General features: G+C 41.9%; 2 protein-coding genes across 5 annotated transcripts in view; one reads left to right on the forward strand and one right to left on the reverse strand.

Moving 5' to 3' along the window:
- The window catches only part of LOC308321448 (beta-arrestin-1-like), a 69,776-nt gene extending 61,869 nt beyond the window's left edge, over positions 1–7,907 (forward strand). For all 4 annotated transcript variants that reach the window (XM_080772338.1, XM_080772337.1, XM_080772340.1 and 1 more), the window contains 8 exons: positions 431–515; positions 1,909–1,981; positions 2,349–2,486; positions 2,681–2,764; positions 4,119–4,142; positions 4,336–4,406; positions 5,346–5,394; positions 6,775–7,907. In XM_080772338.1, the coding sequence (XP_080628464.1) occupies positions 431–515; positions 1,909–1,981; positions 2,349–2,486; positions 2,681–2,764; positions 4,119–4,142; positions 4,336–4,406; positions 5,346–5,394; positions 6,775–6,880 (630 nt within the window). In that variant the 3' untranslated portion in view covers positions 6,881–7,907. The remainder of the gene's footprint in view (positions 1–430; positions 516–1,908; positions 1,982–2,348; positions 2,487–2,680; positions 2,765–4,118; positions 4,143–4,335; positions 4,407–5,345; positions 5,395–6,774) is intronic.
- Positions 7,908–10,711: 2,804 nt separating this feature from the next.
- LOC308321285 (kelch domain-containing protein 3-like) lies at positions 10,712–11,869 on the reverse strand (the record flags this gene model as incomplete). Its single annotated transcript, XM_080772124.1, has 1 exon — positions 10,712–11,869. The coding sequence occupies one exon, from the start codon at positions 11,867–11,869 to the stop codon at positions 10,712–10,714; it is 1,158 nt and encodes a 385-aa protein (XP_080628250.1).
- Between the last annotated feature and the right edge of the window lie 2,049 nt (positions 11,870–13,918).

The following is a 13,918-nucleotide window of genomic DNA, read 5'->3' on the forward strand; positions in this document are numbered from 1 at the left end:
TCAGTCATCCTCCCTCTCACAGTCACATTTCTTCTTTGGGTCGCAGGCTAAAACAGTTTGAAAACCACTTGCACTGGCACAATTTAGTCTGCTTATACATGAGTACACAGTTTGAATGCAAATTAATTGCACAAGAACATCCAATGTGTGTAATTGCCGCTAGTATAGTTCTAAGACACGTTAAGGCGCATACATAGTCTGGATTTACGGTGGTGAGGTGACCACCGAACTACAATATGACGTCCCGAGCCGTGGTGAAGAGCAAACCACCGCCCCAACCCTTCTCTCTGTTTTTACTCACCACCGCTCAGCGTTATTTCAGCTCCGGTGGTCAGCTCACCACCGAAAATCCAGACTATGAATAGGCCTTTAGCCTTATAGCTTTGTCTGTGTGGCACTTTGCCCACTAGTACTAGCTGTTCTCTTTCAGATCTATTACCACGGTGAGCCAATCAGTGTAAACGTCCACGTCACCAACAACACCAACAAGACAGTCAAGAAGATGAAGATTTCAGGTACCGTACATTGTTGTGATCATATTTGTGATGACGGCTATGGCCGTTTGTAGCCTAAGGAGTGTTTTTTGTGCAATACTAATGCTTGGAATGGATTCAGAATCATGAAAACCCCCTAGTTTGACACGTCACATGCTACTTAAAGCATAATGAAATGTAGAAAATGTTGCCTTATTGTGCCTTAGCAGGTTGTTAATAGTGGCCTTGAATGGATGGATTTGGGCAGTGGCGTGCACAGATAGACACTGCAGATAGACACTGCCCTTTGCCCTCTGGACAGCAATGTGCCCTTTAAAAACAAACGAACAGTGTACACTGTACAATATGTGAACCATGGTAACATCATGATAAAAAGCTTCTAATATTATTTAGGCCCCAAAATCTATAAATCTCACACTATTAAAACATTTAAACATTGAAAATTAATACCCCAATATCATATGGTCAATTTAACAACCTGCTTCTGAACCTCCCTACCTCAATATGTAACTGTTTTTAATTTATGTCTGTCTCATCATCTATATATATGTCTTTGCCTTACATGAAGATTTGTCTGTGTATATAAACTGCATGTCTTTAAATTGTTTTATATAATGTATGAAATGTAATCTCGTCAGCATTGAAAATGAGGGAGAACCTCAATTGCTCTTTCGAGAATAAATAAAGGTTTCAATCAATTAAGGCAACCGGACGGTTCCACGCGCTGCACAAGGTGCCCTTTTTTCACTTGAGCACCTGCCCCTCTAAATGTCTGTGCACGACACTGGATTTGGAGCTCTCATGAATTTTTGCGAGGGGCATGGGGGCTCAATTTGTTTATTTTAACCTTCATAGAATCAATCCAGTGAGAAACGGAGCTTTGCTCTCCGTGGTCACGGAGGTATCAGATATTAGCCAACTACGTGGGTTCTGTAATGGATCGTGAAAAGTGGTCCACATTGAGCAATAAACCCCCTCCTCTCAAAATCGACCGTCTCACTGTTCACTATCCTTCTCATTACACAGCTACTTAATAAAGAAATCAATAATTTGACACAAAATATAAAAAAGATTAAAGGATTGAATGGCTTACTAATGAACATTATGTCAGTTAGGTCCTTCCGATGCAACAAGGCCGGCCAAATAAAACTCAGCGAACGTGCTGACCAAGAGATTATGGCATTGCCCATTTCTTATGTTTAAAAAAATATATATATATTTTTTTAATGTACAGTTTAGCTGTAAAATGACATAATTTGGTTTGCTTACTTGGCTGCCACGTTAAGTGGTCAGAGTCTAAATGAGCTGTGTGCGTGTGTGTGTGTGTGTGTGTGTGTGTGTGTGTGTGTGTGTGTGTGAGAGTGGGAGTTAACATAATAGTCACTGTAACAAGCTTTGTGTTGTGTGTTTACAGTTCGTCAGTATGCAGACATCTGTCTGTTCAACACGGCCCAGTATAAATGCCCCGTTGCCACAGAGGAATCAGAGTACGTCTGTCTGTTTGCCAACTGTCTGTCTGTCTGCCTCTCTGTCTGCTTGTCTGTCTGCCTGTCTGTCTGTCTGTCTGTCTGTCTGTCTGTCTGTCTGTCTGTCTGTCTGTCTGTCTGTCTGTCTGTCTGTCTGTCTGTCTGTCTGTCTGTCTGTCTGTCTGTCTGTCTGCCTCTCTGTCTGCTTGTCTGCAAAGCTATCGTTCTGCCTCCGACTATTTGTACATCAATCTGTATGTGTGCCTGTATATATATCTGTCATCAGTCTGTGTGTGTGTGTGTGTGTGTGTGTGTGTGTGTGTGTGTGTGTGCGTGCGCGTGTGCGTGTGCGTATGCGCGTGCGTGCGCGTGATGCTTGTGTCCTCAGTGACCTGGTGGCGCCCAGTGCGACGTTCTGCAAAGTGTTTACGTTGACACCGTTCCTGGCCAGCAACAGAGAGAAGCGAGGCCTGGCGCTGGACGGGAAACTCAAACATGAAGACACTAACCTGGCCTCCAGCACCCTGTGAGACCTGCTGTTTAGTACAAAACACCCCATAACTGATATTGTATTTATGACTGAGGGTGTGTTATGTTATTGTGTGTGTGTGTGTGTGTGTGTGTGTGTGTGTGTGTGTGTGTGTGTGTGTGTGTGTGTGTGTGTGTGTGTGTGTGTGTGTGTGTGTGTGTGCGTGTGCGTGTGCGTGTGTGCGTGTGCAGGTTGAAGGAAGGCGCTAACAAGGAGATGCTGGGCATTATCGTCTCATATAAAGTCAAAGTGAAGCTGGTTGTATCAAGAGGAGGGTACGTGCACTAGTTACCGACCGAATAACCTTTTCAATCAGACAAAAGTTTAATTGTTATATAATATTTTACTGGTATAGTTTCAAAGGGACAATGCAAGATTTAAGATTGGTAATCCTGATGGAGGGGAAAGGAACTGGTTGGAATAACGTGTTCCTTTCACGCGCTACGTCCAACCAGGGAAACTCCCCCCTGTCAGGTGTAAAGGAGCAACTTGGACACTCAGGCATGAAGGAAGCATGAGTTAAGTCCGTTGCTCTCCCCAGGTTGGTGGAGGGTGTGTAGAGCCCAGGATCACAGTAGATGATTGACACAGGGGTGAAAAATGGGTTACAAAATCGTGGGATAAAAAAATATATATAAAAAAAAAGATTGGTAATCAACACAGAAGGAATATTTGAAACTACTTAACGCGACAAAGTAAAACTGAATAATATTATTAATCATACATTGTAAAGAGTGTTAATTGAACTTGTGCATTTTAGACTCTCAGAGTTAAATACTAGGGGTGTAACGATACATTTTAACAGCGATATGATACATTATTTTAAACGAAGTAATTAATCCCCTCTTTTTCTTTTATTTTCAAAATATTGCTAAATGCCACGCACAAAAATGTAGTATTGATACAATCGATTATTTGCATATAGCAAAACGATTCGATACCGATTATTTGCATTGCAAAACCATACGATACATACTGTAGTCAATGTTGCTGTTTTCATTTTGATATACTTCGATCCATGAAATTAAAATCGATTCAATTCGATGCAGCTCCACACGTCCCAAACTCTTCTCCCTTCTGGCTCCAAAACTGTGGAATGCACTTCCCATTGCAGTCAGAACTGCAGCATCACTCCCAATCGTCCGCCGTAGTCTGAAAACCCACCTTTTCAGACTCCATCATGGCCCATAGCACTTACCCTACCCCCTTAGATAGCATTTCTGTAGACTTAGATAGCATTTGATACAGACTTATAGCATGTTATGTAGACAGCACTATAATTACATTGTATGTAGTCATAGCACGTCATAGTACATAATATGTATAGCATAGTATAGTATGTATAGTTTATATGTATAGTTTCATTATATACAGTAGATATTCCACTGTTACTTTCTTAGCTTACGCATGTTTCATGATAAATTATTTTTATGTGATGTATTCCCATGCTTTTTTGTTCTTGCTTAATGTAAATCGCTCTGGATTAAGAGCGTCTGCTAAATGCCTAAATTGTAAATTGTATATCATTACACTCCTATTAAATACACACTGAGGACATTGCAGTGTAGCTGCCTGTTGGATGGGTGGAGGTGACGTGAAGATGTCTAACTGTGTTTTGAATGATTTCAGGATCTTGGGCGATCTGGCAGCAAGGTAAGAATTATTATTACCGGAATTATTATGTATTGTATTTATTCAATTCAATTCAATTCAATCTTTATTTCAGTTAGTTTTAAAACTGGAAAAGATATATAATAATAATTTCCGGAAAAGAATGAACATTTTGGAGTTAGCTGGTTCTGCCCGACAGGCAGCACACTATATGATGATAACGCTATGATTTCAGTGACGTGTCGGTGGAGCTGCCTTTCACTCTGATGCAACCCAAACCTTCAGAGGACTCTCTCTACAGAGACGGTATGTTACTTTGGTTTGTATATTCCATATTCCAGAGAAGTGCTACACAGTACACACCAGGAAAGCAATGTTCAAATGCTTCCATCATACAGTCTGGAGCACGGAAGCTCTGACGATAAAGCGGGTAAAGTGAAAAAAATGTGAAGTCAATTTTAAATATATTTTTGGGGACGCAAACATATAAGACAGCTTGCTTCAGTTCTGGGCTTTTCGAGAGGTGTAGTAGTTCCAGAGTCTATGGGCTGTATTTTGCGTGTCTTAAGTGCCAGGTCTTATTCCCTATAACTTGAGTAAACTAAAGACCAATGCTCTTTGGCCACTCAGAATAGCCAAATGGCATTGATCACGCCTCCAGATCTTTAGTTTACTCAAGTTAGGGAATAAGACCTGGTACTTAAGACACGCAAAATACAGCCCTATGTATAGCATTCAGAGATTGAGGAATAGTTGTCTGGCTACATTACGTGCTGCCTGCCTTTCTCAGGGTAGTGATTAGTACCACGAGGAAGGCAGCAGGCCTGCCCAAACGTTGGTGTTTTAATGTCTTTGTCGTCGTCAAAGAAAATAGATGTTTGTGCTGTGGCACTGAAGCTACATGTACCTTAAAGTATATTCCATATGCTCTGGTTTCCTCTAAACATCCTTAATGACACAATTGTTTAGTTATGCTAATTTACTGGACTCAAACCTGTGAATAACACCGGTAAAGAGGAGAGTTGCGTTATTCCGGTCAGATATTGTTGAAACTGTTGGAATGAGCAAAGAGCATTATTTACATTGTATTTTTTCATAATGTTTATACGTATCATACACCACTCTAGTTTTAGAAATATGGGACGAATTTTATATGGCCAAAATATAATTATTCTATTATTATTACCCTTATTATTATTGTTGTTTTGTTGTAATATTTTACCTAATATTATTATTTATCTGCAGCTCCAGATGAAGATCCTATTGACGCAAACCTCATAGAGTTCGACACAAAGTAAGTAACCGACTCTATTTCAGTGCTGGTGCCATATGACTTCCAATCAATGTCAGGGTGATTTTAAATGTTTTAAAAGATTTAAAAACCGGAAGGAAATGGTGAAAAAACACCGTTTGTACGCCTCCGATGTACAACAAACCAAGTATAATACAGAGTTGAGTGGTTAATCAGTATAATCGATTTAGTCAATGAAAAGAAAAAAAAAAAACTGCTTCTCGAATAATCAATTAGCCAAGATTAAGTTGGTTATTGGTTCAGATATTTCGTTATTGGTTCTCTCTCTCTCTCTCTCTCTCTCTCTCTCTCTCTCTCTTTGTCTGGCTGCCTTTGGTCCTTGTCAATAATACATGTCAGACTTCCTGTTGTTTGTCTTCCTGTCAGTAACAGCTGTTTAATAATTCATCCACAGTGATGTGAGAAATCTGTTGTGCAGTGCTTTATAACTGCATCAATAACGCAGCCAGCGCTCGCTCTCTCTCTCTCTCTCTCTCTCTCTCTCTCTCTCTCTCTCTCTCTCTCTCTCTCTCTCTCTCTCTCTCTCTCTCTCTCTCTATTATTAATTATTTATTTTTCATTCATGATTCATTTCCTATCACCCAATCTCTTTGTTTTTGTTGTTTCAACCGATTAACCCTAGAACACTAAACATCCTTTTTGTCAGACCATATACACAATGTAAAATATTCCATACAAAAGATTTCTCATCATATATTGAAGTACAGCAATACAACAATGCAACTTGAGGTACTCTTCTTTAATATTTCATCATGACTTTTCACACAAAAATTAACTGGGAGCTGGGAACAAAATGAAAAACCATTGTGGGTGTATGGAATTCTTCTCTATGACTCTATCACTAAACTCGTGTGAAATTCACCCAAAAAAGGAAGGTACTGAAAGACCCACCCACCTCAGACAACATTATGAAAATTACAAAAATATAATTGTCCGGGTGAACATCACCCGTGTTTAGTGTTCTAGGCCTAGGGTTAAGACCTGGAAAGCATCTGTGTGTCATTTTAGAATTTAACCAATTCACATTTTGTATTTTGGCTATTCAAAAAAATGCAGATATACAAGCTCATAGCTTGTGCCACATTACATAACAAGCTTGTATAGATCTTTAAATCTTTGCTTCTGGGGCAAAGATATTTTGATATGTGGGTCAGCAGCAAATACATGTAATTGTGGGGCATCGTTGCAGCCTAGGGGTGTAATGATACATTTTAACGGCGGTACGATAAGTATCACGATACATGGTTGACGATATATTTTGATATACTTCGATGCAGTTACTATATCGTTACACCCCCATTGCATTGCACAGCACAGCACTGAAATGATGCTCTCCCCCCTCCCAACCCTCTCTCTCTTCAGCGATGACGACATCGTTTTTGAGGACTTTGCACGGCAGCGGCTGATTGACGCCAAGGATGAGGAGGACGAGGAGGGCCCAGAGTCACCCATGCTCAACACCAGATAGACCTCAGACACACACACACACAGACATACATACACATGTACAGAAGGATGGACGGACGGACGGACGGAGAGCCTCTTGTGCTGCTGTTTTGTTGAGGAATCTGGACTCACAGGGAATGCCGTGTTCATGTTCTCATGGGGGAGGAGACGCTGTTTCGGCTTGTGTTTCCCGGCTGGAACGGCGGCAGCGTTCAGAGTTTCAAAGTGTTAAAGGAGCTAGTGGTCCCGCTGCTGGTAGAGCTTGGAGAGAGCATGCTTCAATTCACCATTTTGTTTTACCTGCTTTCACGCACATGAACCCTATAGCGTCCCTATTCTGTTATGATAGGCAAACATAGCAGATCTACAAGCTCACACGGTGAGCTTATGCATTTTAGTGATAGAATTAGGGTAATGGGGGGGAAGGAGAGGACCAAGTATAGACAGACACCTGGTCAACAAAGTATATATTTGGTGGTTTAGGTGGTTAATCGTATCGCGATCGGAACTTGGTGCATCTCAACAGGCAGGCAACCAACCAATCGGGATTTGTTTCAAGCGGGAGTCACATGACTCATTCCGTGAATCCCATTGGAGGAGAGAATGTGATGTAAAGACTGTATAGCAACAGAACACCTTGCTTAACCGTTTATATCAATGGGTGGGATTGTCTGCATGGATTACACTGCAATCATTCGTTATATGTTTTGCGAGTACCTGGCTTATTTTGTCAACACGTCGTTTATTGGACATTAATTATTTTGTGGACTGGATGTTTTACAGAAACACCCCTAGCCGACAGTGAGTATTAAGCTAGGAAACTGTAGCTAAATGAACTAGCCTGCCGTGTAAGGAGATACACAACCTTACCATGTGTTAGAGCGTTGTCTTGTCAGGACACATAGATTGAAGACTACTTGTAGGGCATTAGAACATGATGTAAGCCAGTAGTTTTTTAACCCCATGTTGGTCCTCTGTGTGTGCGAGTGTGAATCATGATTAACAATGTCTGATTTATCACCTTTTACAGCTGTCTGAAAAAAGAAATGAAAAACATACTGTATTTATTATAGCGATTATAGATATTATTGGTATACTGTTTTATCTGAAAGAAAGCTGTATATTCAATTGCATCTTTAATAAAAAGGATATTTGTGGAAACCAGCGTTAGGATGCAATGCCACTCTAAGCTAGACTTGTAGTGAATCCTAATGAACCGTATCTTAGGCTAGCGAGCAGTATGAGCCAGATTGTGCAAGAGAAACAAGACAGACAGACAGACTATTGGTTCTTAATCTTGACTAGAATGAATGTGGAATATCTGGCACAAAATATTTTCAGATTGGGGTTCCATGGACAAATATATATTAATTTGTGGGATCCTTGACATGAAAATGCGAACCACTGGTTTAAAAACAACATTAGCAAGCCTAAATAAGCAACTATTTTAGAAACAAAGTCCAAAATCGCTTATAATAAGCAGACTTGGCAACATTGCATGCTAGTGGTATGGACAGGTGAATTATTTCAAGTGCAGTGGTGAAAGCGGTATGTAGATTATATTTTAATTATTTTTTTATTTTTTTTATATTACAATATAAAAAGTAATTATTCAAAATTGTACTTAAGTAAAAGTACGGTACAACAGCTTTGACATCAAGATGTACTTACTTACAGTACCACATTTAGTTTTTCCAAATTGGCAAAACTTTGTGCGAAAATGGTAGATCTACAAGCTCACAACAAGTTGCAATGTGGCGTGCTGTGAGCTTGTAGATCTGCTATTTTCAAATACGTATAAAATAGGGCTTTGGTTAATGCGTGTTTTGTATTATAACATCAATCTACCAAAGCTGCAGTCAGCAGTATGAAAGTCTCTCTATATGTGCCTTTTCGGGCGTGAGACTGCGTTAGGAGCAAAGTGTTGTCGGGCTGTATACTAACTTCATTTGCGTTCCACTTTTCAAGTGCATTTTGTGGTTGAACACTCAGAGAAACACTAAACAGGTTTTCAAAGAGATTGTTCCTGCCAGGCGAGTACAGGTGATGGATGGTCCACTCAGAACCCCTCACCTACAGACGGTATTACCCCATGAGACAAAGGCATGCATTTGCATTCCTATATGGGTGAGGCGAGGAACGGGCGAGGAGCCAATTCGCTGACAACTAATAGTTCTGGATTGGAGTTCGGGAGGCAAGCTGCCTGCCGTGCCTCTATCCCAACAAGCAGTCGGGTCGGGACCTGGACAAATTAATGATGTCTTGATTTGGGCCAGCTCAAGTCAAACCAAGACTATAGTGATATCTAGTCATATCTTGGCCCAGAATATCACCTGATTTCGAACAACATAAATTCGGGAGGCAGCTGCCTGCCTTGCCTGCCTCTATCCCAGCCATTCATTCATTCATTCATTTTTCGACCGCAGTCGAGATCATGGGTTTCACAATGCCAGACTTCCCGGTCCTTCATTGCCATCCCCAGTTCCTGCTTACTGATGCATGTGTGAATTTAATTATTCTTCTATGTATGGAAGGCGTGTGTCTTTGCAGTTCACAGGTGGGATGAATCGGGTTGACGCAAGGCCAGAGCAGCAGGGGGGATGGTTTTCCCGTGGGGGTTATGAGCGGCGGGGGGCGGGGTATGCCTGGAGCTGCGGTGGGATCCATAATAGCATAATAACACTACGTAAAAACATGGACGAGGCCCTAACCTCCCACGGGGCAGCACACCTAAACCTAACCTTAGCCCTCTCCCAACCCTTAACACACCCCTCACCAACCTTATTCCAGTCGGACCGATGCTATGTCTAACCATTAACCAATGCTATGTCTAACCAAAGTATGCCTCCCCCACCGGAAGCATCTACCATGTTCCTCAGTGACAGTAACTAAACCGGGCAGCAGCCTACTCGGGAACAATGAAATAGTTGCATGGCCCACCAGGTTATGCAATACCCCTTGTCAACATAAACATACAACCAGTCACAGTAGGCCTACCTGTTTTCTGTCAGTCTGTTCCTTTTCATGCCCATAATACAGAGATGTCTGTATGTGCCCATCTGTGTCCCTTCTGTGCCCATTTTGGAGTTCCTTGTCACTTGTCAGGCATGCTCAACTATGACTAATATCAATGAAATCATGGTACTGTACATGTGTTGCACTTGTTGTCTACTTTCTTGGGGTGTGAGACTTCTGGTGTGAGGTGAAGAGTATAGCCTAGTGTGAAACATTATAGTTAGTTAGTGAGCAACTTTAGTTTTTGGGCAGCAGTTACACTTATTTGCTGCCATGTACAAATCAAATGCATGATCACAGGAAGGGGTGTGTCAGAGTAGATTTGCTTGGACACCACTGAAAATAATTGAGAAAGTAACAGGCAATTCTTGTCAATTGTTCACTTTGCCTCTGAATGACAAATGAAGTAGAAAAAAAGGAAAGAAAAAAAATCATAGTAAAGGAGAAAAAAAACATAAAAAAACACAAAGGTCTCCACCTCTGCAGTCATTTCTCTGCCATTCCCATAGTTCTTCTTATTTACAAATATGTTTCCTGAAGTCCTCTGCCGTAACTGTCCATTCCTTTGCCCGAAGATTCTGTTTGTTTCTACAATTCTTATAGGTATTAACTGGGTGTAGGAGTTTCTATTCGTAGAGATCTTCTTTGCAGTCTGCCCTGGCGCAGCTTCGTTGGTAGTAGAGTGCTGAATTCTCCTGTATGATGCTGCTTAGTTCTTGGTGTGTATCATTGAGCACATTCATGTGCTCTTCTTTTTTTCCCCAACTGAATGAAGGGAGGGTTCTAAGGATAGAACCCTCCATTCATTCATGTGGGGAAAAATTGTTCAATTTATCTTCTATTCCATTGCCTCCATTGGACCCTCTTCCAGCTTCTCTCTCTGCTCTGTGTTTTTTTCTGTTGCTGGTGGTAGAATCATCGATGTGAGTTCCCACCGGATGTCGTGTGGGAGTTCCGACTGCTGTAGGCCGTGATCAATAACTGCCAGCTTGCATATTGTCTTTAGACTAGGACTTAAGTCTAAGATGTACAGGTCATCGGGTGTGTATCCTCCGAAGAGGATGATACGTTCTCCGACCATGCAACAGCACATTCTAGAATTCATTGTAATTGGGCCTGTCCCCTTGGGCTTAACCTTCGTCCAGGAGAAGCTCTCTGGATTGAATTTCCACACATCATTGAAGGACCGGTCCTGATAGTTTTTCTCACCGCCAAATACGTACAGCTCTCCATTGTAGGCAAATACAGAATGACCCCTGCATGCTTCTGGAAGATTCTGTGCAGAAGGCGTGCTCAGCCAACAGTTGCTCTCAGTGTCAAACACTCTGATGTTGTTGTAATTGACCTCATCCTCGTCCCCTCGCCCCCCATATACAAACATCTTTGTCCCGATGATGGTGGCAGAATGGCAATCTGAAACAAGCGTCGGAATGCCATTGGTATCAATGAAAGACCAGACCATCGAGGTGGTGTCAAGCTTGTAGATGTCATTGGTACGTCCGGTCAGCAGGTTGAATCCTCCAAAGATGTACATGACCTTCCCCAGGGCACAGGCTGAGTGGCCGCACCTCGCCTCCGGGACAGTCTTGGGAACAATCCTGGGATTGAACCATTGGTGGCTTTCCACATCAAATGCATAAAGCACATTGCACTTATTCCCACAGATAGTAATAACCCCATTGCCGGTTTCCTCCGTCTCGATGTTAACTATCCCCCCCCAGATGTAGATGATATCCTCTATCAGCACGGCTGTGTGGCACACGCGCGTGGAGGGAACCTCCAGGGGATTCTCTCCTCCTGCAGTTATCACTCGGGGCAACTTTGTCCAGCGCAAGGATAGTGAGTTGAAGACGTGCACATCAATCTGGCCCATGTTGTACATGTAGGTCTCCCCGATAGAGTACCCTCCAAAGGAGTACACCTTATGTCCCACTGCCACAGCAGCATGAAGCGTTTTATTCGGTCCTCCTTTCAGAGATATCGCCCAGCGCAACATTTCACACACCAGCAGATTGAAACTGATTGACGTATTCCTCCTGCGTAGAATGGGCTTCTGTCACTCTCCCTGCTGCTATTTATGTTGTTCCATAGACACAAATGTCATTCGAACCTTGGCCAGTCCACGGGGGTGATGGTTTGGATTGGCCAATGAGGGAAGTCGCTGCCTGTTGTTGTTCTCCCTAATACGGCAAATCTGTTACGGCTCACCCCCCCCCCCTCACCTTCACATGCAAGCACCGCTTAGCCACTCCCCCCTCACTGACTACGCCATGGCTCTACTCAGCACACCTGCTCTCCTGCACCAATTCTCTGCACCTGTCTTCCATCCTGCGATCAAGCACTGCCTCTACAAAAGCCCAGTCTGCCCTTCATTCCACGCCAGAGCTTCACATGTCTGGTAAAGTACAGCGCAAGCCTTTAAGTATTGTTAAACTGAGTTAGAGCTAGTTACAGTTTTAGCCTTACATATAGCTATTTCCCAGCTGTGCAACTTTACACGGTTGCAGCTCCTGCCTTTGTTGTTTCTCTGAAGACTGAGGAAGCCTCCTCTCTTTCTCCTCGTCAGTGTTTGGATTCCCATGCCGAGTTTGGCCAACCTGCTGGAGAGCCACCGATCTACTGCTACCCCACTCCTTTCCCTCAATACGCTACACTACCTCTGCCAACCCGGAGGGCAGCGGACTGACCTCATGCTTCCTTCTATGCATGAGGAGTCCAAGCTGCTTCTTTTCCCCTGATAGGGGAATAAAAAATACAATAAAAAAAATACAATAAATAAAATTAGTTTTTTTTAATTATAATTAAATTAATAGTATATAATTAAATCAAATATTTCTTTCTTGATTTCAAGAAAGGGAAAAACACTGGCACTCATCTGCCAGTAGACTTAGTTGAGGTCCTGGAGTCACAATGAAGTATACATGGACAAATAAAGGGAGGCTCTGCACACTCAAATCTGTGCAAATCGTATTTATTTATTCATTTGTTTGTTTATATAAAGATAGCAAGATTTCGGTCGTTAGACCTTCTTCGGGCATAAATCAACCAGTGAATAGGACAGAATATATATAGGTTCATCACTTCTATAGTAAATGTGTCAACACCTGTGTCAAACATTTCAGTGAGAGACATTTCTATTCTACCATAGAGTACTATACCAGTAAGCCTTAAGTTAAAGGCGAGAAGCGACAGCAGGGCTGAGACACTCTACTGCAGTGATACTCAACCTCAGGCCCGCGGGCCACATCAGGCCCGCGGGACCATTATGACTGGCCCACCAATGAAAATCTAAAAAAAAGAAGAAAAAAAAATCTGGAAAATGAAATAAAAATAAATAAATCTGAATGAAGTTATCTTTAATTACATTATTATAAGTAATACTATTAGAGTTGTACTATTACTCGAACGAAAATAAAATCTTGGGGGGGGGGACATATACTCTGTATCCCTATTCCCTGACATAATTTTATAGCTAAACGGACAGAATTCTATTTTATTTGAATGATGAAACCCAGCTGCCATTAATAGTTGGAAATGGAAATGGAAATTGCGGAAATGGAAATTGCGGAAATTGCGGAAATGGTGGAAATGGAAATTGCGGAAATGGAAATTGAGGAAATTGCGGAAATGGAAATTGCGGAAATTGCTCTTCACTTATAGCTATCTATTTTCAGGTAGATTGTTTTATTTTACTCAGTCAGCCATATCACTACTCATTTTTTTTCATGAAAAAGGTCATAGCTGGGTAATCTATTTTCAGGCAAATTGTGTTTATTGTATTTTATTTTACTCAGCCATAACAATTTATTTTCTGTTAACCAACTTGCTGGCTGGCAGGCAGGCAGACAGCTACTCATAGACAGGCAGACAGACAGACAGCTACTCATGGAGAATTGGACAGGCAGGCAGTCAGACAGCTACTCATAGACAGGCAGACAGACAGCTACTCATGGAGAATTGGACAGGCAGGAAGGCAGACAGCTACTCATAGACAGACAGCTACTCATGGACAATTGGACAGGCAGGAAGGCAGACAGCTACTCAT

This window comes from Protomyctophum bolini (assembly GCF_963924005.1).
Source record: "Protomyctophum bolini genome assembly, chromosome: 9".
NCBI lineage: Eukaryota > Metazoa > Chordata > Actinopteri > Myctophiformes > Myctophidae > Protomyctophum > Protomyctophum bolini.